Here is a 27,498-nt window from a genome sequence, read left to right on the forward strand (position 1 = left end):
GTTCTGTTCTAGTTTGTTCTTTGTGTGTCCTGGACTGTGAGTAACTCTTTTAGTGCACTTCTCACTGTACTGATTGTATTGTATTATTATTATTATTATTATTGTATCATTCGTTTCACTGTGGCTGTGTTGTCTGTGTTAAGCTGCTGTTGCACTGCAACGGGATCAATAAAGTATTTCTCTATGACGGGTCGGACTTTTATTCTGAAATAGCGCAGCTCCCTGGTTTCGAACGGTGTGTGTTGGGGGCGGGAGCAGTGTCTGCCCATGATGACGTCACACGCGCGACAGGCGCCGCAGTTCGGCGACACAGCTGCACGGAGAGATGTGTCTCATGACGGACTCGCTTCTCGCCGATGGCGAGTCAGTGTTCCCGTGATTTTTAAACCCTTCTCCCGATAGCCGTGAAGCAGGAGAGGGAAGCGCCGAGGCCCCGGCTGCTGGAGAAGGAGTCGGCGGCAGCAGCAGTCCGGGGACAGGCGGCGGTGGGGTCCGGGTCTGTCCCGGGTCACAGAGGAGCCGCTCTTGTCTGTCGGCCGGCGCTCTTTGGTTGTTTTGAACCGGCCGTAGCTCCAGGAAGTACGTCCTGAGAGGGGCTGTCGGCGTTTTATCAAACATTAAATAAGAAAAGAAAAGTTAACAGAAAAAAAAAAACATAACTATTTTTGCCGGACACAATCTGAAGGCAGCAAGTCATCGTTTTACATACGACAATTGTACTTTTTTTGCACGTTTTGATGGACTTCAAATATTGCATTTCCACCGCCAAGAGAGCTCTGGGTTAGGGGGGGCGGAGGGTGCAGACGCCGTATTTGGCCGGCTGACCCGTTAGCCGAGTCGTGGACAGTGTGGGCTGCTGGAGAAGGAGTCGGCGGCGGTGGGGTCCGGGTCTGTCCCGGATCACAGAGGAGCCGAGAGGGAGAGGGACAGGGGCCGGTAAGTGTGGACGAGCTGCGGGCTGGAGTCACCCGGACTGAAATACCGGCCCTCCTGTCGGATAAAACCCCTCCGGGTCCTGTCCGCTTTGCTCATGGGGCCGGATTGATTTCCTTGGAAGGGGAGATGAGGGCTCGTGTATTTTGTTAGCCTCTTTTTCACGTGAGAAACGATTTACTGAATCTGACTGCAAGGCAGGGCTGACACACGCACAGGAACTCACACCTTACAAGACTCGCTTCAGAATACCGCTTTTCCAAACGCAATGTTGTCAGATTTCAACTGACGGTTCCCGACAGTACTGGAGTCCCCGCGCGTAATAATTAGAGATTGGTGCTGGTAACAAGCGTGTAAAAAAGACCCAAGGACCATCATCATGTACAGTTTAAGTAGATTTGTAGCTAGTCGCTTTTGTCTTAAAACCTAATCTTTTCCACAAGCGTGGCACCTGGAAACCTTAGTCAACAACAGCTCGGTAAACATTAGCAACCGTAGTTTATCACCTGCGTTCCAACTCGCACAGTTTTCAGTATTACTGTGAGTATAATGTTATTTTGTTAGGTTCATTATTGGTTTGACTTCAACTAAAACCCCCGGGCTACATCATTAAATGTAGTAACTAAATAAGTAACCTGAAATTCCAGGCACACATTAGAAGTTCAGTTTATTTATTTTGAATCAGACGATTTGAATTACACCCATCTGTCCATCTTCGAACCACTTCTCCCAGCCCAGCATCACAGGGGAGCTGGAGTCTATCCCAGCAAGCACCGGGTGCAAGGCAGGGTACAGCCTAAAGGGGACGCCCGTCCACCGCGCAGCGCACACACACCAGGGCCAGTTCTCCCAGAAGCCAATTAACCAGCAGTATGTCTCTGGACTGTGGGAGAAAACTGGTTCACCCAGAGGAAATCCCATGAACACAGGGAGAACATGCAGACTCCACACAGACAGCACCGCTGGAACTGACCCCAGGGCCCAGGGCTGTGAGGAGGCAATGCTGACCACCACCACCATTGTTGTATATGTTTTTTGAGAGACAGGGACTTCGTTATAAATGTTTTCCTTGGAAAAATAATGTCAGCTGTAGTTAAGATACATCCACACACTCTTAACGCAGATTAATACACTGAGAGCTTTTTGATTTTTAAGACTGACTCTGCCACTAGGTTTGTGTGATTAATTCTTTTATGCACCAAACTTTAATAATAAAGTTATAATAATAATAAATAATATTTTATAATAATAAAGTTTGGTGCATAAAAGAGCTAAAGCTCCCATGCTACTGCATTTCCCGCTAGCCTGTTGTCTTTGTGTGTCATCTCATCTTGCAGTTTCAGCCGTGTGCATGTGCCCTAGACAAGGTAAAATACCAAACTGTGATATTTTGTGGTTTTGCTACTTAATGTACCACTGCTGTGGGATTGTCCTGATTCAGTATAGCAGAACGTGTGTGAATGTGGAGTAGTGTTACTTCAGATTTGTCTTGTACTTTTTCCATGGACTCTTGCAAAATGCCAAAAAAAGGCACAGCTTTCCTCGGCTGAATTCTTTGTGATGTTTTCTCTGGGTGTTTCACATTAAATAATGCTTTTATTATCACAAACTACACTTCTTCCCTGGTTGAAGAAGGAAAACTCAGTTGTCTATTAAGCTTTCTAAACGAGTCGGTATGTGTGAGGAAGTAAATGAATGAGTATATATGATGGAGTACTGTGTATGCATGCCTATAACTGAGGGAGTATATGTTTGAGTGTATATATGAGGAGGAATCTTTGAGGGAGTTTTTTGAGGAAGTGTATATACAATAAAAGCTTTTTTCTATAATTATTTCTCTGACTGTTTGTGCTCAGACTCTGTAAGAATGACCTAATTGTCACTATCCCATATTTTAAACATACATCCCTATTTTGTGTTTATCCTAGTCCAGTGCTTGTTGTGTGTGCTGCAGGGCTGGTCGGAGGCTCTCAGCTGAGTCTCCCAGTGCAGCTCAGTGCTCTTCTCTTGTCCTGTCTTCTGTCCAGGGGCTGGAGGAGCCCTCAGTCTCCCTGGCGCTGGGGAAAGTGCTCCTGTGGGGCAGCTGCACTGGGAGGAGGAGAGGGGCTGTGCTGGGATACAGGGGGCACAGCTCACTGCTCCTGGAGGCCCCGAGCAGCTCGCTGAGCAGAGCAGGAGCAGACAGAGGCAGGAGGAGCTCAGTGGACTGGAGTCTGAGCACAAGATGGAGTCGGGGGCTGTCAGTGATTCCCACAGTCTCAGTCTGCCAGGGCCTGGCTGTAGTACAGAGTGTCTTCATCTGAACACTGCAGAGAGGCTCAGTGGGCCAGAGTCTGCCACTGAACAGGGATATAAAGAAGAGGAGCTGAACGAGCTTGATTCTGGTGGTGTTACAGGACACGACTGTAAGCCCTTGCTGATTCACAGTACAGAGCAGCACACTGAACTGCAGTCGGTTCCTGCTGGGAATGAGCTCCATGGGTCTTGTATTGGATCCCTCTACATAAAACCAGAACTTGATGGTCTGGATTGTGTCCATATTAAAGAGGAGACCGAGCTGAAGTCTATACACAGTGAAGAGAACACAGCTGAGTTCGATCACACCCAGCAGGGACAGAGCAGGGGAGAGTGTGCAGGAGAGGAGCAGCAACAGAGTCAGAGGATCAAAAAGACCGATGCTCAGGAGTTCCCAGTTCTGCGTCCTTGTTTAGTGAGGTTGCAGAGACTACCGCTACAGCAGCAGCAGGTCACAACCCCCAGTACCCTCACTTCACTGTTTGTGACTGAGGACACTGCTGAGGCCAGTTCAGGAGCTGACAGTCAAGACAGCCTCACAGCAGCACAACTCACTCACACAGGAGAGAGACTCTTGAGCTGTAATCAGTGTGGCGGGAGCTGTAGTCTCTCCAACAATTCGCCAAACCGCCAGCAGACTCACGCAGGCGAGAGACCGTTCAAATGCGTCCACTGTGGAAAGACGTTCCTTTTCCCGAGCAGCTTAAAAGTTCACCTGCGGATCCACACGGGCGAGCGGCCCTACAGCTGCGGCGACTGCGGCAGGAGCTTCATTCAGCTCTGCAACCTGGAGAAGCACCAGCGCGTCCACACCGGCGAGCGGCCCTACAGCTGCGGCGACTGCGGCAGGAGCTTCGCCTGCTCCAGCAGCCTGCGGCGGCACCAGCGGACCCACCCGGGGGGGAGACCCGCCGGCCCCCGTCAGTGCAGGAGGGGCCGGGGCCAGACGGGCGACGGCGCGGCCGGGGGGCCGTGGGCGGGTCACAGCTGCCCCCAGTGCGGCAGGACCTTCAGCTTCTCCAGCAGCCTGCGGCGGCACCAGCAGAGCCACACGGGCGAGAAGCCCTTCAGCTGCGACGAGTGCGGCAGGAGCTTCAGCCGCCGGAGCAGCCTCAATGCGCACCAGAGCATCCACACGGGGGAGCGGCCCTTCGGCTGCGACCAGTGCGGCAGGAGGTTCAGCTGCTCGGGCAGCCTGAAGAAGCACCGCAGGACCCACACCGGCGAGCGGCCCTACGGCTGCCCCCAGTGCGGGAAGAGCTTCAGCTGCTCCAGCAGCCTGCGGCGGCACCAGCACATCCACACGGGGGAGCGGCCCTACACCTGCGCCCGGTGTGGAAGAGCTTCGCTCAGCTCATCATCCTGAAGAAGCACCAGCAGGTTCACGCAGGGGACCGACCCTACAGCTGCGCCCAGTGTGGAAGAGCTTCGCTCAGCTCATCACCCTGAGGAGGCACCAGCAGGTTCACGCAGGGGACCGACCCTACAGCTGCGCCCACTGTGGAAGAGCTTCGCTCAGCTCATCATCCTGAAGAAGCACCAGCAGGTTCACGCAGGGGACAGACCCTGCAGCTGCGCCCAGTGTGGAAGAGCTTCGCTCAGCTCATCACCCTGAAGAGGCACCAGCAGGTTCACGCAGGGGACAGACCCTGCAGCTGCGCCCAGTGTGGAAGAGCTTCGCTCAGCTCATCACCCTGAGGAGGCACCAGCAGGTTCACGCAGGGGACCGACCCTGCAGCTGCGCCCAGTGTGGAAGAGCTTCGCTCAGCTCATCACCCTGAAGAGGCACCAGCAGGTTCACGCAGGGGACCGACCCTGCAGCTGCGCCCAGTGTGGAAGAGCTTCGCTCAGCTCATCACCCTGAAGAAGCACCAGCAGGTTCACGCAGGGGACCGACCCTACAGCTGCGCCCGGTGTGGAAGAGCTTCGCTCAGCTCATCACCCTGAAGAGGCACCAGCAGGTTCACGCAGGGGACCGACCCTACAGCTGCGCCCAGTGTGGAAGAGCTTCGCTCAGCTCATCACCCTGAAGAACCACCAGCAGGTTCACGCAGGGGACAGACCCTGCAGCTGCGCCCGGTGTGGAAGAGCTTCGCTCAGCTCATCACCCTGAAGAGGCACCAGCAGGTTCACGCAGGGGACCGACCCTGCAGCTGCGCCCAGTGTGGAAGAGCTTCGCTCAGCTCATCACCCTGAAGAAGCACCAGCAGGTTCACGCAGGGGACAGACCCTGCAGCTGCGCCCAGTGTGGAAGAGCTTCGCTCAGCTCATCACCCTGAAGAACCACCAGCAGGTTCACGCAGGGGACCGACCCTACAGCTGCGCCCAGTGTGGAAGAGCTTCGCTCAGCTCATCACCCTGAAGAACCACCAGCAGGTTCACGCAGGGGACCGACCCTACAGCTGCGCCCAGTGTGGAAGAGCTTCGCTCAGCTCATCACCCTGAAGAGGCACCAGCAGGTTCACGCAGGGGACAGACCCTACAGCTGCGCCCAGTGTGGAAGAGCTTCGCTCAGCTCATCACCCTGAAGAGGCACCAGCAGGTTCACGCAGGGGACAGACCCTACAGCTGCGCCCGGTGTGGAAGAGCTTCGCTCAGCTCATCACCCTGAAGAGGCACCAGCAGGTTCACGCAGGGGACCGACCCTACAGCTGCGCCCGGTGTGGAAGAGCTTCGCTCAGCTCATCACCCTGAAGAGGCACCAGCAGGTTCACGCAGGGGACCGACCCTACAGCTGCGCCCAGTGTGGAAGAGCTTCGCTCAGCTCATCACCCTGAAGAGGCACCAGCAGGTTCACGCAGGGGACAGACCCTACAGCTGCGCCCAGTGTGGAAGAGCTTCGCTCAGCTCATCACCCTGAAGAGGCACCAGCAGGTTCACACAGGGGACAGACCCTACAGCTGCGCCCAGTGTGGAAGAGCTTCGCTCAGCTCATCACCCTGAAGAACCACCAGCAGGTTCACGCAGGGGACCGACCCTACAGCTGCGCCCAGTGTGGAAGAGCTTCGCTCAGCTCATCACCCTGAAGAGGCACCAGCAGGTTCACGCAGGGGACAGACCCTACAGCTGCGCCCAGTGTGGAAGAGCTTCGCTCAGCTCATCACCCTGAAGAGGCACCAGCAGGTTCACGCAGGGGACCGACCCTACAGCTGCGCCCAGTGTGGAAGAGCTTCGCTCAGCTCATCACCCTGAAGAGGCACCAGCAGGTTCACGCAGGGGACCGACCCTACAGCTGCGCCCGGTGTGGAAGAGCTTCGCTCAGCTCATCATCCTGAAGAGGCACCAGCAGGTTCACGCAGGGGACAGACCCTACAGCTGCGCCCAGTGTGGAAGAGCTTCGCTCAGCTCATCACCCTGAAGAGGCACCAGCAGGTTCACACAGGGGACAGACCCTACAGCTGCGCCCAGTGTGGAAGAGCTTCGCTCAGCTCATCATCCTGAAGAGGCACCAGCAGGTTCACGCAGGGGACAGACCCTACAGCTGCGCCCAGTGTGGAAGAGCTTCGCTCAGCTCATCACCCTGAAGAGGCACCAGCAGGTTCACACAGGGGACAGACCCTACAGCTGCGCCCAGTGTGGAAGAGCTTCGCTCAGCTCATCATCCTGAAGAGGCACCAGCAGGTTCACGCAGGGGACCGACCCTGCAGCTGCGCCCAGTGTGGAAGAGCTTCGCTCAGCTCATCACCCTGAAGAAGCACCAGCAGGTTCACGCAGGGGACAGACCCTGCAGCTGCGCCCAGTGCGGGAAGAGCTTCAGACATGTAAAATGATTCACGCGGGCGAGCGGCCGCTCAGCTGCACCTAGCGGGCTCGGAGCGCCAGCGTAGATCCACGTCGCCGTGTGTCTGCCACAGACCTGCTCTAACACCACGATCCTACATGCTCTTCTGCCAGACTTGCACACTTCCCCAGGATCGACACGTGTCCGATTCCAGCTCGCATCCAAAAAGAACTGGAATTTGTCCTTTTGGAACCGATGTCCGCCATCCTCCCTCTTGTCTGTCCAATAAGGAACGAGGCTGCTTGCTGGAGCTGTATTGAGACGGATCATTACGGACAGCATTTAAAAGATTTTCCCAGGCTGAGATCGGGAAAGTCTTTTCTGACGTCTTTTCCTGCTGCTTGCTGGTATGAGTCAGAATCTCCATCATGGACAGCCAACAATTCCACTTACAGAAGCAGCATAAAAGCTGACAGACCCTACAGTAGATTTTCCTGAACTTTGCTCAGAATTGTTTCCTAAAATATAAACAAAACCCGATTTGTGTGTCAATCTTGTTTTTTAATCCTTCTATATTTTAGAAGAGGTTGAGTAGGGAGCCACATCAGTATCTGAGCTGTGCAGGAACCAAGAGAGATACCATCTCTGATCTTAAATCTTAAATCTCTCTTTTTCCCTGTTTCTTGGCATCGAAGTAATCTGAACTTCTTCCTATGTCAATAAAATGTTTTTATCTTAATCATGGTAAAAGATGTATAATATAGTAGCAATATATTAGTGGTAATACCTATGTTAATTGCCACCACTATAGTGGTGGATCTGGGTGGGATTTATCCACATTTTATACCTTCTGAACATGAGCTATACAGTCTGTGTAGATTTGGTAACTTTTTTCTGAATTGTTTACAAAAAACAAAGTGCAATTTTGTTTGTCATTTTTAACATTTTTGAAAATCATTAAATGGTTTAACAAGATCGTTTACAATACCTTCACAGTGCCGTTAACGTGTTTTTATTGATTAAAGGTAGAAATGTCAAGCACTACTGTTTTGTGATTGGCTCATGGAAGTTAGGTGAGCCAATCAGAATCTGATGTGTACGCATTGCTCTTCCTGGTGAACCCATGTGTTCGCACTGACTTTGTGCAGTAGCCTTGTCATCAGTCCTGTGGTAAAGAAGAGCTTTATTTGACATTGTGTCATAGAAAATAACATGACAAATATTATGTACAATAATATTGTCGCCACTGATGCTGCATCCACATTTGGTTCGTCACTGAAATGTAGCTACTCTTCAAAATTTTGACATCGTGCACAGAGAATACACACAATCGAGCCCCTGGAGGAAGGTCAGGAAATCTGCCACTCTTCTGATGCCCAGCCTGGGACTGTATTGATTTTTTCAAAACAAACGCTTAATTCATCAATCAGTGCATTCATATAACAGACAAGGTAAGGTAAAAAAAAAAAAGGTTTTAGTCATTTGAAATGTCAAAATCATGGAGTTTTGAAACATTTCCATTCCAATGAACCTTCATTCTTCAATTGTCTAAGTGCTTCTTCCAATTCAAGGTTGTGGGAGAGCTGGAGCCTATTCCGGCAAGGAACGGGAGTAAGGCAGGATACAGCCTGGGTGGGACACCAGTCCATCTGATGAACCTTTTGTTGGGAATATTACAATTTCACAATCTGATTGGAAAACAAACTATCAGATGAAGTTTAACAATGCAGTCTGTACATAGGTGCACAAGATTTATATTAACAGTACTACTGACACAAATGTAGTCCCTGCATGTGACTGAAATAATTATTTGATTTGCTTATGTATGAAGAATCTTTATTCATCAATGGAAATAAAAGCTGCTGTAATAGGACGCCTGTTCAAACTCAATCCTGAAGCTGCTGCTCTCGTTTGCTTAGTGTTTAATTACAATTGAGTATTGCATTATTAGTTCAGGTAGGTGGCTGCGTCAGTTAACTATCGCGTTATTGGTTACATAGACGTACCTGGTTATTTTAACATAAATGCTGTTCTCACATTAAATATGAAATTGCCAGGAACATTCACTTATATACTGACCCGAGAGAGAAAAAGTAATAATAAGGGCCTAGATGTTAACTTACTGATCAGACTAATTGAAATGTTCTGATCCAGAGCCCCTGCACTTCGCGCTAAGTAGAACCACAGCAATGCTGAGCCTCAGCACTGCACTGAGCACACGTACAGCCTGGTTTCAGCACGTTTTTTCATTGCAGTTGAGCTCAGAGCTGCAGGTGATCTCCAGATGGTCCTGCAATAACTAGTCGGCAAGTCAGTGCACCCCGTGTGCTAAATTTGTTCAGTCGTTGTAACTGACCCGTTGTGACGGGACCTCTAGTTAAGCAGGCTTGATTACCATCACTAATACACATCGCCACCTAGTGGCACACCAGAGTTGGTCCTCCACTCTGTATCGCAATGTACCTCTATTATGCGAATGTGGCATGATAATGTATTTGAATCATTACCTACTCTCCACCGTCTGTGAGTACCTCTTTTGCTATATTTAAAAGTTTGAATTAATTTGCTTATAGAGTGTAACGCATACGGCCACCATTGAGCGTGTAAGAGCCGGCTTACCAGAGCGGTGACGTCACCGCCCTTCCCTGTGATAGCAGGGCCCACAGCCGCTGGGCTGGGGGGGAGATCTCTCTTTAGCTCAACAGGCTGGGTCCCTGTTGAGTGACGCCGGAGGCCCGGGTTCGAGGCCCCGACGGTGGGGGGGCCGACCTGATGCAGGCAGCAGGCGAGGGCGCCCACGTGAACACCGTAGCGTTACAATACTATAATATATCCTTATAAAAATGTTTATTAACCTATTATAATCCGGACATAATACCAAGGAGAACAAGCATTACGCACCCCTCCATTGTGAATTTACACCTCCCGACGGCTGTACGGCTGACTCAGGAATTTCTTCAGCCTGGCTGCGATCTCACTCGGAGTCAAGTAAACTCTCCTACTTCCAGAAACACCGTCGTCTTTGTCGGTAATGTTGCTCTGTCTTTGCCTGTGCTGCACCGCTGTACTGGACTGCGGCGTGAAACAAATTCTCCGCGGGGGACAGTAAAGCTCGGACTGAGCACTGGCGGCGCAACTCGCGGGCGTTTCCACCCGCACTCGCTAGGTGGCGCCAGGCGGTGGACGGAGGACTCTAGCCGGGTACAGACGCTCTTGTCTGTCGGCCGGCGCTCTTTGGTTGTTTTGAACCGGCCGCAGCTCCAGGAAGTACGACCTGAGAGGGGCTGACGGCGTTTTATTAAACATTAAATAAGAAAAGAAAAGTTAACAGAAAAAAAAACATAACTATTTTTGCCGGACACGATCTGAAGGCAGCAAGTCATCGTTTTACATACGACAACTGTACTTTTTTTGCACGTTTTGATGGACTTCAAATATTGCATTTCCACCGCCAAGAGAGCTCTGGGTTAGGGGGGGCGGAGGGTGCAGACGCCGTATTTGGCCGGCTGACCCGTTAGTGTGGGCTGGTGTGCGCCGGGGTCCCGGCTGCTGGAGAAGGAGTCGGGGGCGGTGGGGTCCGGGTCTGTCCCGGGTCACAGAGGAGCCGAGAGGGAGAGGGAGAGGGAGAGGGGCCGGTAAGTGTGGACGAGCTGCGGGCTGGAGTCACCCGGACTGAAATACCGGCCCTCCTGTCGGATAGCGCTCGTGTGTTTTAGCGGTTGGCCGCACCTGGAGCGGGGTCCACACGTTCTCCGACCTGAAATTGCAGGATTAGCCCCAGGATGTTACTTGTTTCCGAGCAAAACTCGACGGATTGCAGCCCGCGGTAGCGCTGTGTCAGGGATGCGGGATCACAGCTTTCTGGCGTGGGAGAGGGGAGTCCGCCTGTGAGCTCCAGTCATTTCTCCGTCAATATAAAGAACGGTGATCAGACAAACTAATTATTGTTTATGATTTTACATTATTTTTAGTTCACAGTACTTAATTTCAGAAGATAAGATCGCCCCGGCTGTTGTATCACAATGATGTGTGTGGATATAAAGGCTCTGTAGCTGAACAATGTGTAGTGCTGGGTATTTCAGTGGATGTATTGACTCTTAGTTCCAATATTTCCCACATCAGATGATCAAAACACGTTCTATAACAAACGCTGGCTATGTTTATTTAAAAAGGAACACACGATACTATCTTATCTATGTTTGAAAGCTCCCTTAATGTCTACACAATATATTTGAAAGTAATCTGAAGTCCCAGTGTCTCAATCTAATTTTCAGTTTCGATTCATAGCAATCAGACAGTTAAAAAGAAACATCGTCATATATGAATATTGAAACTCTGTAACCATTAATGCTTTGTGGAAAATCTGACATAAAATCTGGTAAATACAGTTAATTTCTTTTCTTTTTGTTTTTTAAAAGTTTCATAATTTTCATAGTAAAACAGGGCATTTGTGTTAAATTTCTGGGGAGTTGTATGAAATACATTTGAAAAGAGCCTTCTTTATAGTGAAATGTTTGTGATGAGGCTCATGTGAACTGAATTTACCCCTCGGTCTTGTGACGTTGTGAGTCAGGTTGTGTTGAGGTTGAAGTTGTGGATGCAGATTTGAACCACAATTTGTGAACATCAAGAAGATAGTTTTTCTTGCAGTTTTATGTTTAGCTTTTTCCAAAGACCTTCGCAAAACACAAACACTCAAAGCTCTCAGCTAAATTCCTATAGGTTGGAAAGACAAGCTACAGAGAAAGTCAGTTTTACATTACCCAGGAGAGCTACAGACACTGGAGCACCTGCAGCTTGAGCTGTAGTTCATTTCCTGAGCTGTGATGTGCTTCACACCCATCCCGAGCTCAGGACCTGATCCAGCTGTGGTGAAAATGAAGCAGAAACAATGGAATAACTGGCGTCTCTGTGAGAGAGAGAGAAAGCAGCTCTCGTTCTGCTGCCTTGGTGATTGATTGTAAGTTTCCAACATCCTGCATATCCTCCCTCAGCTGGGAAAGTCCAGAAAGCTTCTAATTCTTCATCTTCACCCAAGAGTTATATTCTGGATTGTTTTCAGAACTGTGATGTTAGGATTTAGACGAGCAATACTGAATGTCAGAAGACTTCATTAAGAAATAGCATCTTTGCACATGTTACTATCTTATATTTTTAAGATGTGTTTATATTTTTGGTATAATATGTATTGAATTATTTTGATTTGTTAAATTATTTTTGGTGGTATTTCAATTATTTGATTATTGTTTATGATTTTACATTATTTTTAGTTCACAGGACTTAATTTCAGAAGATAATTTAGTTACAATCTCATTTTTAGCAGCTCCAGTGTCTCCTGTGTTTCATTCTTGTTCCAGTGCTGGAGGGGTGGTCAGCTGAGTCTCCCAGTGCAGCTCAGTGCTCTTCTCTTGTCCTGTCTTCTGTCCAGGGGCTGGAGGAGCCCTCAGTCTCCCTGGCGCTGGGGAAAGTGCTCCTGTGGGGCAGCTGCACTGGGAGGAGGAGAGGGGCTGTGCTGGGATACAGGGGGCACAGCTCACTGCTCCTGGAGGCCCCGAGCAGCTCGCTGAGCAGAGCAGGAGCAGACAGAGGCAGGAGGAGCTCAGTGGACTGGAGTCTGAGCACAAGATGGAGTCGGGGGCTGTCAGTGATTCCCACAGTCTCAGTCTGCCAGGGCCTGGGTGTAGTACAGAGTGTCTTCATCTGAACACTGCAGAGAGGCTCAGTGGGCCAGAGTCTGCCACTGAACAGGGATATAAAGAAGAGGAGCTGAACGAGCTTGATTCTGGTGGTGTTACAGGACACGACTGTAAGCCCTTGCTGATTCACAGTACAGAGCAGCACACTGAACTGCAGTCGGTTCCTGCTGGGAATGAGCTCCATGGGTCTTGTATTGGATCCCTCTACATAAAACCAGAACCTGATGGTCTGGATTGTGTCCATATTAAAGAGGAGACCGAGCTGAAGTCTGTACACAGTGAAGAGAACACAGCTGAGTTCTATCAAACCCAGCAGGGACAGAGCAGGGGAGAGTGTGCAGGAGAGGAGCAGCAACAGAGTCAGAGGATCAAAAAGACTGATGCTCAGGAGTTCCCAGTTCTGCGTCCTTGTTTAGTGAGGTTGCAGAGACTACCACTACAGCAGCAGCAGGTCACAACCCCCAGTACCCTCACCCCACTGTCTGTGACTGAGGACACTGCTGAGGCCAGTTCAGGAGCTGACAGTCAAGACAGCCTCACAGCAGCACAACTCACTCACATAGGAGAGAGACTCTTGAGCTGTAATCAGTGTGGCGGGAGCTATAGTCTCTCCAACAATTCGCCAAACTGCCAGCAGACTCACACAGGCGAGAGACCGTTCAAATGCGTCCACTGTGGAAAGACGTTCATTTGTTCGAGCAGCTTAAAAAAGCACCTGCGGATCCACACGGGCGAGCGGCCCTACAGCTGCGGCGACTGCGGCAGGAGCTTCATTCAGCTCTGCAACCTGAAGAAGCACCAGCGCGTCCACACCGGGGAGAGGCCCTACGGCTGCGGCGACTGCGGCAGGAGCTTCGCCTGCTCCAGCAGCCTGCGGCGGCACCAGCGGACCCACCCGGGGGGGAGACCCGCCGGCCAGACGGGCGACGGCGCGGCGGGGGGGCCCTTGGCGGGTCACAGTTGCCCCCAGTGCGGCAGGACCTTCAGCTGCTCCAGCCACCTGCGGCGGCACCAGCAGAGCCACACGGGCGAGAAGCCCTTCAGCTGTGACGAGTGCGGCAGGAGCTTCAGCCGCCCGAGCAGCTTGAAGGCGCACCAGCACGTCCACACGGGGGAGCGGCCCTTCGGCTGCGACGAGTGTGGCAGGAGGTTCAGCTACTCGGGCGACCTGAAGAAGCACCGCAGGACCCACACCGGCGAGCGGCCCTACGGCTGCCCTCAGTGCGGGAAGAGCTTCAGCTGCTCCAGCACCCTGAAGAAGCACGAGCAGACCCACACGGGCCGGAGGCCCTGCACCTGCCCCCAGTGCGGGAAGAGCTTCAGCCGCTCGGGCTTGAGGATTCACCTGCGCGCGCACACCGGGGAGCGGCCCTACACCTGCGCCCGGTGCGGGAAGAGCTTCGCTCAGCTCATCACCCTGAAGAAGCACCAGCAGGTTCACGCGGGGGACCGACCCTACAGCTGCGACGAGTGCGGGAGGAGCTTCAGACATGTTAGCGGTTTACGAGGGCACCGGCGGGTTCACGCAGGCGAGCGGCCACTCAGCTGCACCTAGCGGGCTCGGAGCACCAGCGTAGATCCACGTCGCCGTGTGTCTGCCACAGACCTGCTCTAACACCACGGTCCTACATGCTCTTCTGCCAGACTTACACACTTCCCCAGGATCGACGTTTGTTTTTCCTCCGATTCCAGCTCGCATCCAAAAAGAACTGGAATTTGTCCTTTTGGAATCAATGTCTTGTCTAATAAGGCATGAGACTGCTTGCTGGACGGATCATTACGGAGAGAATTCAAAAGATATTTCCAGACTGAGATCAGGAAAATCTTTTCTGATACCTTTTCCTGCTATTTGCTCGTATGAGTCAGAAACTCCATCACCGACAGCCCTCAAGTCCACTTTCAGAAGCAGCATTGAAGCTAACAAACGCTAAAAACACTAGATAGATACTTTATTAATCCCCTGAGGGAAATTGCAGTGCGACAGCAGCCAAGCACAGTCAACACAGTACAGTGTAATGTAATAATACAATAATACAACAGTACAATACAGTAAGCACAGTCAGTGAGAAGTGCAATAAAATGTAGTATAGAGAATTGCACACAGTACAGAATATACAAAAACAAACCAGAGTGTACAGTACACAAGAAGATGTATTGCACAGTATAAATATATTGCACATTATCCACAAGCATATATTGCACACCAGTTGTAAACAGAAAACCAGCTGTAAACAGAGGATTCAGGTTTAGTCCCAAAACAGGTCAGTGTTGCCCTCCCCAGACACACAGTGGACGAGTTGTAAAGTCTTATGGCAGAAGGCAAGAATGACCTGCTGTAGCGCTGCCTGTCGCACTGTGGATGGATCAGCCTATTGCTGAACGTGCTCTTCATTCTCACAAGCATGTCATAAAGGGGATGGGAGACGTTTTCCATGATGGTCATTAATTTGGACACCATTCTCTTCTCAGCCACTACCTCCAGGGGGTCCAGGTCAAACCCAATGACAGAACTTGCTCTTTGATGAGCTTGTTCAACCTGTTGGCTCTAGTCCCAAAGCCCCAGCACACCACCGCGTTGAAATTAGCACTCACTACAACAAACTGATACACATATGTAGAACATATGTAGAATCTTACTACATACATTGAAGGACCTGAGCTTCCTCAAGAAGTAAAGTCGGCTCTGACCATGTAGATGGCCTCAGTGTTCTTAGTCCATTCCAGTCTATCGTCGGTGTGCACTCCCAGGTACTTGTGTGAATCAACTATCTCCGTGCCACTCCCATGGATGCAGACAGAAGTAGGTTGGACCCTCTTCCTCCTGAAGTCTATCACCAACTCCTTAGTCTTTGCCATGTTTCCCCACACCACTCCACAAAGCTGTTAATCTGTACTCTGCCTCCTGCCCACCCTTGATACATCCCACAATTGCAGAGTCGTCTGAGTATGTCTGCAGGTGGCATGACTTTGAGTTGTACTTAAAGTCCGAAGTATAGAGGGTGAAAAGGAACGGAGAAAGAACTGTCTCCTGAGGAGCCCCTGTATTACTCACTACCTGTTCAGACACACAGTTCTGCAGTCTCACAAACTGCTACTTGCATCTCCTCCAGCTTCCTCCCTAGCCGTTAGGGCTGGATAGTATTGAAGGCACTGGAGAAGTTAGAAAACATAATCCACACAGTGCTGCCAGCCTTGTCCAGGTGGGAGTAGGCCCTTTGCAGCATGTAGATGATTGCGTCTTCCATACCAACATTCCAGTCCAGTGTCCAGTGATGAACTACCCAGGGGTCTCAAGTGGGCCAAGAGCAGACTCTTCAGTGTCTTCATGACGTGAGAAGTCAGCGCAACTGGTCTGTAGTCATTGAGGACAGAGGGGTGCCCTTTCTTTGGTACCGAGACCAGGCATGATGTCTTCCAGAGACTCTCTCCAGGTCGAACAGTCGCTGGAGCACTCCACTCAGCTGATCAGCACAAACCCTCAAAACCCTGGGACAGACGTTATCTGGTCCTGTGGCCTTAGCCTGGTGGAGCCTCCTCAATTCCCTCCTCACCTGGTCAGCCTGGTCAGGGGGATGGTGCTCAGAGCGCTGTCAGGGCTGCAGCTGTTAATGGGAGGTATGGGAGAGTGGCAGCTGCAGGGGATGGCGGGGTGAGTAGCTGTTGGGGGTTGTAGCTGTAGGCGGCCATGTTTGTGGGGGGATGGAGGAGGTGTTGGGCAGTCGCAGCTGTGAGGGCTTAGGGAGCGTGTGGCTGTGGGGGGATGGGTGGTGATCCACAGAGGGCCCCGAATCAAACCTGTTAAAGGACTGGTTCAGCCCGTTGGCCATCTCCAGGTTCCCCTCTGTTGCACCCCCAGCCTGTTTGAAACCAGTGATCTCTGTCATGCTGCTCCATACATCTCTCACCCTATTCCTTTGCAGCTTGTCCTCTACCTTCCTCCTGTAGGCGTCCTTGCTCTCTCTTAACTTCTGCTTTAGTTCCCTCTGTACACGCTTGACCTCTTCCTTATCCCCCCTCCTAAAGGCTCTCTTCTTGTCATTCAGAAGAGCCTTCAGGTCGCTGGTGATCCAGGGTTTGTTATTGGGAAAGCAGTGTACGTCTTTGGTGGGGATGGTGTTGTCTACACAGACGTTTATGTAGTCAGTGACACGGTCCACCATGCTGTCTGTGTCGTCCCCATGTGGCTCGCACTGCACATCCCAGTCGGTAACTTCCAGACCACCACGTAGATCCTCCATAGCCTCCTGAGACCATCTCCTCACAGTCCTCATGGTCGCAGGTTAGCGCTGGACAATAGGCGTGTATAGTGGTGTAAACAGGGCAAGGTTGTGATCTGATCTGCCAAGGGGGGGAAGGGCAGTGGAGCTATAAGCATCCTTAACATTAGCATTTAGTAAGCCCAGTGTTTTATTTTCCCTGGTTGGGCACTTAAACTGGTGGAAAGTGGGCAGAGTGGTGGAAAGAGAAACGTGATTAAAGTCCCCTGAAATAGCCATGAAAGCGCTAGGGTGTTGCATTTGTAGCCTGGCTGTGACTGTTTGACATCACACGCTGCCTCTGTGTTTGCCGTAGGCGGAATGTAAACAATAACATTGACTTACAATCATAAGCTCAATGCCCGGGCTACAGAAGCGCTCCTTAGCATGAATATGTCCAGGATTACACCATCTGTTGTTAACAAGCACCGCGAGACCCACTCCTTTCCTCTTAATTCTCTCCGTGGTGTTTCTGTCCCTCCACGTCGTCTGAAAGCCACCGATGGTAACGTTCGAGTCCGGAATATGTTCTTGCAGCCACGTCTCGGTGAAACACATGATACTGAATTCTCTGTACTCCCTCTGACTCCTCACCAACGCCCCCAGCTCGTCCATCTTGTTCGCGAGGGACCTCACGTTCCCCATAATGATCGAAGGAAGATAGGGCTTAAATCTCCTTCTCTTCGCCTTTCGCGTCGCACCGGCCCTGCAGCCTCGGCGTTTCCTCCTCATATCCTCCTGAACTGATGGCTTCTCCCCGGGGAGTGGAGTCGGACGCACTCGCACGATCGGCTGCTCACACGTGTAAACAGTGCCTCTGCAGCCGTCGGCATAGCAACCCGAAGTAAACAGTGGTCCGAGTAACAGAAAAAACAAGAAGTATCTCGGCTCCTTAATATCCCTCATATTGTGATTGAAAAGCTAATTGCCGGCAAAAAAAATAAGAAAGAAGAACGCTAACACTAACTACAACAGAAACGAAAGACAACAGAAAGACACAGAGCTGCTGTAACAGGCTGCCACTAGCACAGCGCCATCTTGGGAGAGAATCCCAACACTACTCTACAAACACTACAATGGATTTCCCTGAACTTTGCTCAAAATTATTTCCTAAAATATAAACAAAACCCAAATTTCATGTTAATGTTGTTGTTTTCACCCAGCCACATCAGTCTCTGAGCTGTGCAGGAACCGAGAGAGATACCATCTCTGATCTTAAATCTTAAATCTCTCTTAAAATGCTTTTTTTCCCTGTTTCTCGACATGGAAGTAATCTGTACTTCTTTCTATGTAAATGAAATGTTTTTATCTTAATCATGGTTAAAGATGTATAATATAGTAGCAATTTATTAGTGGTAATACATATGTTAATTGCTTTTGGTGTAACCTTAGTGAACTGCACGCTTAGTGCTGTTTCTACACAGCTTTCAGCAGGATATGGGACACTATAGTGGTGGATCTGGGTGGGATTTATCCACATTTTATACCTTCTGAACATGAACTATGCAGTCTGTGTAGATTTGGTAACTTTTTTCTGAATTGTTTCCAAAAAACAAAGTGCAATTTTGTTTGTCATTTTTTACATTTTTGAAAATCATTAAATGGTTTAACAAGATCGTTTACAATAACTTCACTGTGGCGTAAATGGGTTTTTATTGATTAGAGGTAGAAATGTCAAGCACTACTGTTTTGTGATTGGCTCATGGAAGTTAGGTGAGCCAATCAGAATCTGATGTGTACGCATTGCTCTTCCTGGTTAACCCATGTGTCCACACTGACTATGTGCAGTAGCCTTGTCATCAGTCCTGTGGTGAAGAAGTGCTTTACTTGACATTGTCACAGAAAATAACATGACAAATAGTAAAATAAAATGATCACCACTGATGCTGCCTCCACATTTGGTTCATCACTAAAGGTAGGTACTTTTAAAATTTTCGCACTGCGTCTGTACAGATTGTGACATCGTGCACAGAGAATACACACGATCGAGCCCCTGGAGGAAGGTCAGGAAATCTGCCACTGTTCTGATGCCCAACCACGGACTGTATTGATTTTTAAAACCAGGGCTTAATTCATCAGTCAGTGCATTGATATAGCAGACGAGGTTATGTGAAAGTTGGATGGCCGGAAGCCCACCTACCAGCGAGTCCAGGAGTGGCTTGACGGCACAGGCTTCACAACGGCGACCTGACCATCTGGGTCCGGGGCTGGGAGCGCCTGGCCCCATTACCCCCCTTTAAATCCCCCGACTCTATTCTGGATTTCCCTACGGACCCCCTTTGGGCTTTCGCCTGGACCATGCCCCCCCAAGCACCAGCGCACCGTCGACACGCCCCCCTGTTCGTCTACCAGCCCCGCTCCCAGTCCTCTCTCCCCCGTGTTTGTCTCACTCCCTCCCGGATTCTGCCGCCTGCATGGGGTCCTGAAAAACGCTTCGTCACAGATATTGGATGACCGGGCAGATATCGCAAGTCCGGAGTTGAGTGCAAAGAAACCAAAGTATGTTCTATGTGTCGTAGAATGAAAAAGGTTGTTCCGAAAATCAACAATACATCTGGTTAAAAATCAATGAGCGGACAACTGCCAAACTGTTAAGAATTAATGTGGGAAGGGATTAAAAAAGCTCTTGAAGCTATTCTGAAGAATGTAAAGAATAGGGTATATAACTCATCAAAACTGATCAGTTTTGACGATTCCACACAAAGATGAAGGGATGTCCCTCAATATCGGAAGATATTACTAACACAAAAGAGTGTGAATTAGAGGATGACAATTACTTATGAAAACTCATTATGGTGTATGTAGTTGCAACAAGATGTTTGGAAATGATGTCACTATTAGAGGACCTCCTGAACTGGGAAGATTGTCGGCCACACTGTGGTCTCATGAGGAACAGAGACACCCAGATATATGGGACTCCGTTATAATCAGCAACCCCACACCCTCTGGATGCAGGTGACAATGTGTGGATAGTGTTGTGGAGAAATGAAGAAACTCCACATTCATTTCATGATACAGTACTGTGCCTGCCGGAGTGAGAGAGGCTGAGGACAGTGCAGTATGTCCATACTCACACAAAACCTGAACAAAACAGATGTGGAGGAGGTTGAACTGATACACAAAGCAGCAGAAATGCTGGAGGCCTTTCAGAGGGGTTAAGATGATGGAGATTTCTAATTGCACCCAATACAACTGACATCCGCAATAGCACCAACGTGTGTATCCAAGATCATACCGATTATATATTTGTGATGGAAATGTCCAAATTTTTCTCAAGATGGCTAAAACCGTAACTGCTCCATGTAGATTACTAAGGTGTTCTTTTTGTACAACTTTAAAAATTGTCCACAAAACTGTGACTGGGGTCCTAGTTCCTGACCTGGCTTTGCAGAGTTGTGAAGAGACACCACACAAATAGCAGAAAGGCGGGACAGCAGCATCACGAATAGCCACTGGAACAAAAGGAGAATGCGGACCCTTAAACCCCCGTTCATGGGAATAACAAGCCTGGGCTCAGACCATAAAACCACCTGTACCACTGCCGCACTTCAGGGCACTGAGGGAAATACACCCCATGTGTGTCTCCTTCAGTGTTCTGCAGAAGTGGACATTTTCATTGCAATTAAATTCACCTCGAACCTTAACGGGCTGTGCTGTGATACTCCTTGCATCCCTACAGTGTCGGCAGCTGAAGGAAGGGGAAGAGAGCTGTGATGAGATTATCTGTAAGTGATCCGGCTGAGTGCTTGTGTCCCGTCAAACAGGGTGACAGACTCATTGGCAAGGTGTAAAGAAAGCCTAATGATCTAAATGTAGACTGAGTTAGTTCAATTGCGAGTTACAATAGTGCACATTGAATAGATAAAGAGATTAATGAAGGTGAACTTAAAGTTGCTTATTACTGTGTGTCCCTAACCTTTTTTATCTTTCAACACACAGCTGGGATACATGAAAAAAATAACCCTGACAATGTTTGCACAATTCAGACATGTTCTTCATTATTCCAGTGGCCTCGGTACAGACATCAGGAATTCCGAATAGGAGCTGGAGAAGAAGCCTTTCTAATACAGTTTCTAGTCTGGGTCCAGTTTAATCACCTCATGCGGCTGAGTTCTTCTGCCTTGAATGTCACAAGGGCTCTGTATTCACCCACACGCCTGTGATAAAATATCACACTTACTGTCAGGACAATCTGGTGTTGGTACAGTAACTGTGAACAAACTGTATGTAGGCACCTTCTGTACCAAGATTGTTACAGAAAACATACAGATGTTATAACAATGGAGTGTGTCAGGTATTCTGGGTGCACTGCGAGTCCATTTTACACATTTTGCTGACACATAGATAAAAAGCCAACTTTGTCTAAGTACTATATATTGTGCAAGAATTACCACCCTCACACACACACCCAGTGCATAATGACAGATCATCAGGATGGACCCCCACCACCCTCGGACACGCACACACACACACGCAGTGCACAATGACAGATCATCAAAAAGAACCACAACCACCCTCATAAACACACACACCCAGTGCGAAATGACACATGCAGCAGCCCAGTGTCGAAACACAAAAATGCACATGAACAATTTTATTCTGAAACATCAGTGTCAAAATATTGCCATATCAACTGTGGGACTTTCTGGGTATTTGGGGAGGGGGGGTGGAACAGTTATAATCAGCTCTGCTCTCTCCCTCTTCACTTTCACTCCAAGAGAGCTTTGGAACAAGTGTTAAAAAAATATTAAATAGAAATTCCCCACAAGAAAGAGAATTCAGGAGCAAACAGGTAAGTCAGTTTTATCAACAATATCATTACAATAATCAACCGATCATTTATATACTGTAATACAGTTAATATTGTAACGCTTACAGCCGACAGGGCGCTGTGTAAGAGCCGGCGTACCAGAGCGGGTGACGTCACCGCCCTTCCCTGTGATAGCAGGACCACAGCTACTGGGCTGTGGAGAGATCTCTCTTTGGCTCACGGGGCTAGGTCGCTGCAGAGAGACGCGGAAGTCCCGGGTTCGAGCCCCGGAGGGTGCAGGGGCCGACCAGATGCGGCAAGGGCGCCCGCCGGAGCCCCCGTTGCGTTACATTGGTGTCAGAAGTGGGATGGGATAGCCCTTCGCCGGGGACGGCGATTTAAGCGGGGGAGAGTGTAACGCTTACGGCCGACAGGGCGCTGTGTAAGAGCCGGCGTACCAGAGCGGGTGACGTCACCGCCCTTCCCTGTGATAGCAGGACCACAGCTACTGGGCTGTGGAGAGATCTCTCTTTGGCTCACGGGGCTAGGTCGCTGCAGAGAGACGCGGAAGTCCCGGGTTCGAGCCCCGGAGGGTGCAGGGGCCGACCAGATGCGGCAAGGGCGCCCGCCGGAGCCCCCGTTGCGTTACAATATATTGTAACTCTGACATGAATACCTCACATTAGTATACTGTAATACTGTTAATATTCTGTAATACTGATAGGAATCCCTCAACATTAGTGTGCTGTAATACTGACGTACATGAATTATCTTTGTGAATTAATATCCTGTACCGAGGCCTGGTATCACTGCATGTTTTCACTATCAGTATCCTCTGATCTGATTTATTGTGCTCTACACAGTGTGGGGACGGTTACTCATGAAAGTAATCTATTACAGTAATAAGTTGCTTTATTAATACGTGGTTGGGGAGTAATGATTTTAACAGTTATACAGTAAGTAATTTCTCATAGCTCAGTGCAGCTGAGGAGCTTCTCAGATGACTTTCTCCCCACTTCTTCCTCACACTATGAACGTGGACAGCCACTGCACTGGATTAGGTTGAACAGTAACTTTCCCCTCGCTGGCGGTTCATGATCTGGCTCACAGGGGATTCGCAGGTCTTCTCTTCAGCAGGTTCAGAAGGGTGACAGTGGTAGGGATCACCGGGACACACAGCGACCCGTCGCTCTGATCAGTGTCCTGCTCTTCCAGCGGGTCCTCATGCAGAGAGACAGAGCCGCCGCCACCAGCATGTCCCCCTCCAGCCTCCTCCTCGCCCTGGTCTGTCTCTGTGCCCAGCCGGACCAGGCCGGGTCCAAGGTGGATCCGGGCTTCAGCAACTGCAAGGAGTTCTTCTACCGTGAGACGACTCCCAAGTGGTTCACATCTGACAAAGACAGGGATATCTGCCAGAATTACGACAACATTTTCTACTTTGCCACCAAGTACGACACTGGGAGAAGGATTCCCCTCTGGTCCGCCTACAGACTCAACACGAAGTCCTGCCCCAACCAGCCAACCCGCAGACAGACCTGGTTTGTGGAGCCGCAGGTAACCTGGGGCAGCTAGTGTAGTTGCGCAGGATTTCGGGAAGGGATGAGATAGCATACCCGTACAACAGAGCCGCTTACTGTCTCTTTACTCTCCTCTTGCTTCTGATAGATATAAAACGCACAAGTCCAGATTCCTAAAACACTACTGAGCGAATCTTCATAATACCACATCCAACGCTGCAAGACAGTTCACCTCAGGTCCCTAAACAAGATGCAGATCAGAGAGCGTCCACTTGTTTCTTTTATCGTGAAGAAGAGGCACCAGATCTTGTGGCACACTCAGTCACGTCCTTTAGCAGGAAGTGATATTGCTGACTTGATGATATTGCTGATGACGTTTTGATTAATTTGGTCAATCCTCTCTCCCAAGACTCCATCACAGTCAGCTGTTGTCCTAAAATCAACTTGCCCTTGTCTCGTTCCTTCAGGGCTTTGAACAATTGTCCCATCCCTGTTAGATTTACTAAAGACATATGTTGTGTTGTGTTGTGTTGTGTTGTGTTATGTTATAAGTTTTGTTTCTCATAACTCTTCCTCCCCCAGGTTTTCAGCGGTGACAAAGAGCCACAGATGACAAGCGAAGCAAATTCAGACTTGAGCATCGCTGATCTCAAATCGACCCAAGCCATCAACGAAGACTACCAGGACACGTCCTACGACCGCGGCCACTTGAACCCCTTTCTTTTCCAGTGTGACCAGGGCCGTACGGCCACCTTCACCCTCACCAACGCTGCTCCCATGGACCCCTGCTTCATCAGGGTGCGCTGGTACAAACTGGAGAAGGCGCTGAAGGATCAGCTGCAGAAAGAGTGCAACGATATTGAAGGTGACCCATACCTGATCACCGGCACAGTTCCGAGCCAGAACAGGAAAATCCCTGTTCAACATGAAGACGAGGAGGGAGACAGGACCCGGGACTACGACAGAGTGTCTGTGCCCAGTCACGTCTGGACAGCTGTGTGCTGTGACCATGCAGAGAAGAACAGAACATTTTCGTTTGCTTTTCTGGGTAAAAATCAAGAGGAATCACAGCTGGAGACCTTGTCAGTGGCAGAGCTGAATCTCAGACTCCCAGGTCTGTATGGAAGATCCAGAAGTATCAAACTCTTCGCTGATGACTGCAATGGCGATTCTGAAAAAAGTGGAAATATACTGGCATCAGTCAGGAGTAAAGTGCTTGATTCTTTTAAAGCCCAGATCACAGATGATTATTCCCAAATGGTCCCAGAGAGCAAGAGGGCCAAGCTTGACAAGGACACACAAGAGATCATGCAGAGCAAGCACTTGAAGGAACAAAATCTTATCCTCCTTAGTGAGGGATACTACTATCGTTTTGACAGTTTGAGGGAATGGTTCAACACTATGTCCACACTGTACAGGGAAGACAAACTGGCTTGTGTGCTCACTGCCCCCAGTGCTGTGTACAGGGAGGTGGCCAGGTCTGATGGAGGAGGTGCAACATGCTCTCTGACCAGAGACATCCAGGGCACCAGCAAGACTATCACAGCCAGTGGTTATCTCTGCACAGCATCTGATCAGTGTGGATATAAGGCCAATAGTTACTTCTGGTGCTACACAAATCAAGGTTACGATTACTGTTGTGTTAGTGAGTGCTCTCTGAAAGACTCACACTATCAGTGTTGGAATGGTAATAAAGATGTCCCCTGTTCCCCTCAGTACTCCACTGTTACTGTCAAGAGAACCCCATGTCGCCCCGATCAACAGTGTGCCAAGTATGGTAAAGACTATTACTGGTGCTATACTGATTACAAGAAAAACTGGGAATACTGCTGCTCCCCAACACACTACTGTGACGATCATGGTGACGGTTACCGATGGTGTTACACAGATGACCCTCATTCCAAAAACCAAAAATGTTAACAAGCTTTTCTAATGGAGGGAGAGGTTACTGCACTGACACAATTCTGTCTACAAATTTACTATTTGTGTGAGATTAATGCACTAACACAATTCTGTCTACAGTCAAATTCACTCTTTGTGTGAGATTAATGCACTAACACAATTCTGTCTAGTGATATTTACTCTTTGTGTGAGATTAATGCACTAACACAATTCTGTCTACAGTAACACTCTTCCTGTCTTCGTGAGGTTACTTCAATAACTCACTAACAGTGAATTGAGATGATTCTTCATACAGAAAACAAAAAGAACCGACACCCCAAATGAACTGATCGTAATATCAACAAATGTGTGCGTGGTGGCCGGACATTCTCAGAAATGGCTTCGCCAATTACCTCTAGTTTAACAATTTCATATACATTGTATTTTCCACCAGTGACTGTCAGCTGTGTACCTGTTTCCTTGGAGTGATTCTGTACTTTTCATGTGGGGTGGCGGGGAGCCTTGTAGTTTGCCTCTCAATAAATCCTGTTCCTCGGTGATGCCAAACTCTGGTGTCTTCCTATAAGATATGTACATGTCCATTCATGTATTTCCACTCTATGACAGGGGGCTGAGGGGCATGAGCACGTTACGAACCCAGAAGCACAGTGCAGGAATTATTATTCTTTATTCTTTAAGTTGTGAAAACCACCATTAATCATTGCAATCCTAAGTACCAACTGTGTCAGACCCATTACATCACAAACATAACTAATCATAACCATGCAGGAAAAGCACTCTTTAAAACCTTCATTTATTAATTAATTAACTTACTAATTAATATTCAGTCCACTGTATCAATTAAAGGCCAATTATGTCCTCTAGTGGCAGGTTGGCCACAAGCCTGCGCAATTAGAGAGCGCCAGTAATCATTTATTCTTTCCTGGCCAATCAAGAGTCCCCATTGATCATTTATTATCATCATGATTAGATATGACCAATCAGGAATCAGTTTTTCTTACTCTCACCTGTCCAGTCAGGAATCAGTGTTTCTTACTCTCACCTGTCCAGTCAGGAATCAGTGTTTTTTACTCTCATCTGTCCAGTCAGGAATCAGTGTTTCTTACTCTCACCTGTCCAGTCAGGAATCAGTGTTTTTTACTCTCATCTGTCCAGTCAGGAATCAGTGTTTCTTACTCTCACCTGTCCAGTCAGGAATCAGTATTTCTTACTCTCACCTGTCCACTCAGGAATAAACACTTCTTACTCTCACCTGTCCAGTCAGGAATCAGTATTTCTTACTCTCACCTGTCCAGTCAGGAATCAGTGTTTCTTACTCTCACCTGTCCAGTCAGGAATAAACACTTCTTACTCTCACCTGTCCAGTCAGGAATCAGTATTTCTTACTCTCACCTGTCCAGTCAGGAATCGTGTTTTTTACTCTCACCTGTCCACTCAGGAATAAACACTTCTTACTCTCACCTGTCCAGTCAGGAATCAGTGTTTCTTACTCTCACCTGTCCAGTCAGGAATCAGTATTTCTTACTCTCACCTGTCCAGTCAGGAATCAGTACTTACTCTCACCTGTCTATCAGGAATCAGTACTTCTTACTCTCAATTAGGAATCAGTTTTTCTTACTCTCACCTGTCCGGTCAGGAATCAGTGTTTCTTAATCTCACCTGTCCAGTCAGGAATCAGTGTTTCTTACTCTCACCTGTCCAGTCAGGAATCAGTGTTTCTTACTCTCACCTGTCCAGTCAGGAATCAGTATTTCTTACTCTCACCTGGCCAGTCAGGAATCAGTGTTTCTTACTCTCACCTGTCCAGTCAGGAATGGCGGACTCTGCCTGTGTATTCTGGTACCTGGGGACAGGGGGGTCGGCAAGATGGCGGCCGTGTCAGACGTATTTTTGCAGTTGATGAAAATCCTCGGGTCTTACTTCCCAATATATTGGTGAAGGGAGAAGTTCTTTCGAATCGTACACTATGTACACTATCCACAGTATACTAACTTCGTTAATGTGTGAGTGTTTCACTTTATTTCCCAACATTAATCGTCTTGACTTGGATGACTTGCTGAGATGACATTTCCTGAATGAACCTTGGATTCATTCTTCCTGCTTCAGGATGGAGACCCCGGCCGGTGAAAGCACTGGAGCAAATCAAGCGAAAGGAGAAGGTACAGCGGCCGTCAGGAGGGCAGGAACACTCTGCAACGGGTCCGAGCCGCGGAGCCGGGGCGCCCCCCCGCGCCAGACAGCCACCGAGCTCAAGCGACCCGCAGCCGGAGCAGCGGCTCGGAACCGACTCTACTGACTCCGACCGCGATACTCCCGCAGACCCCGCACGAAGGAAAGGACAGAGGGGCCGCCCCCAGCTGGAGCTGCGGAACGACATCGGGGTGCTCCTCTCCTCTCCAGGACAATCGACGAGGGAGCAGATCGACCG

At 49.3% G+C, this 27,498-nt stretch overlaps 2 protein-coding genes and 1 pseudogene across 8 annotated transcripts in view; all 3 read left to right on the forward strand.

Annotated features, from left to right (window-relative positions):
- The window catches only part of LOC148660453 (uncharacterized), a 37,351-nt gene extending 11,735 nt beyond the window's left edge, over positions 1-25,616 (forward strand). Inside the window, exons 1-3 of one of the 3 annotated variants that reach the window (XM_088637906.1) lie at positions 21,624-21,693; positions 22,867-23,205; positions 23,751-25,616. In XM_088637906.1, the coding sequence (XP_088494032.1) occupies positions 22,876-23,205; positions 23,751-25,088 (1,668 nt within the window). In that variant the 5' untranslated portion in view covers positions 21,624-21,693; positions 22,867-22,875 and the 3' untranslated portion in view covers positions 25,089-25,616. Of the gene's footprint in view, positions 1-21,623; positions 21,694-22,785; positions 23,206-23,750 lie in introns of those variants that run through there. The other 2 variants (XM_088637907.1, XM_088637905.1) reach the window with 2 other exon arrangements.
- On the forward strand, positions 409-7,942 carry LOC148660455 (uncharacterized; annotated as a pseudogene). Its single transcript, XR_015939792.1, has 3 exons — positions 409-508; positions 901-936; positions 2,961-7,942. The product of XR_015939792.1 is annotated as an uncharacterized LOC148660455 (transcript).
- Positions 9,869-18,529, forward strand: LOC148660456 (uncharacterized). 4 transcript variants are annotated; one of them, XM_088637913.1, is made up of 2 exons: positions 9,869-10,584; positions 12,378-18,529. In XM_088637913.1, the coding sequence occupies exon 2, from the start codon at positions 12,575-12,577 to the stop codon at positions 14,198-14,200; it is 1,626 nt and encodes a 541-aa protein (XP_088494039.1). In that variant the 5' UTR covers positions 9,869-10,584; positions 12,378-12,574; the 3' UTR covers positions 14,201-18,529. The 4 variants fall into 4 exon arrangements, with proteins under 4 accessions (XP_088494039.1, XP_088494040.1, XP_088494037.1 ...); XM_088637914.1 differs by having other exon boundaries at positions 12,390-18,529; XM_088637911.1 differs by having other exon boundaries at positions 9,870-11,909; positions 12,307-18,529.
- Positions 25,617-27,498: the final 1,882 nt, after the last annotated feature.

This window comes from Lepisosteus platostomus, chromosome 6, assembly GCF_059453375.1.
Source record: "Lepisosteus platostomus isolate fLepPlt1 chromosome 6, fLepPlt1.hap1, whole genome shotgun sequence".
Taxonomy (NCBI): domain Eukaryota; kingdom Metazoa; phylum Chordata; class Actinopteri; order Semionotiformes; family Lepisosteidae; genus Lepisosteus; species Lepisosteus platostomus.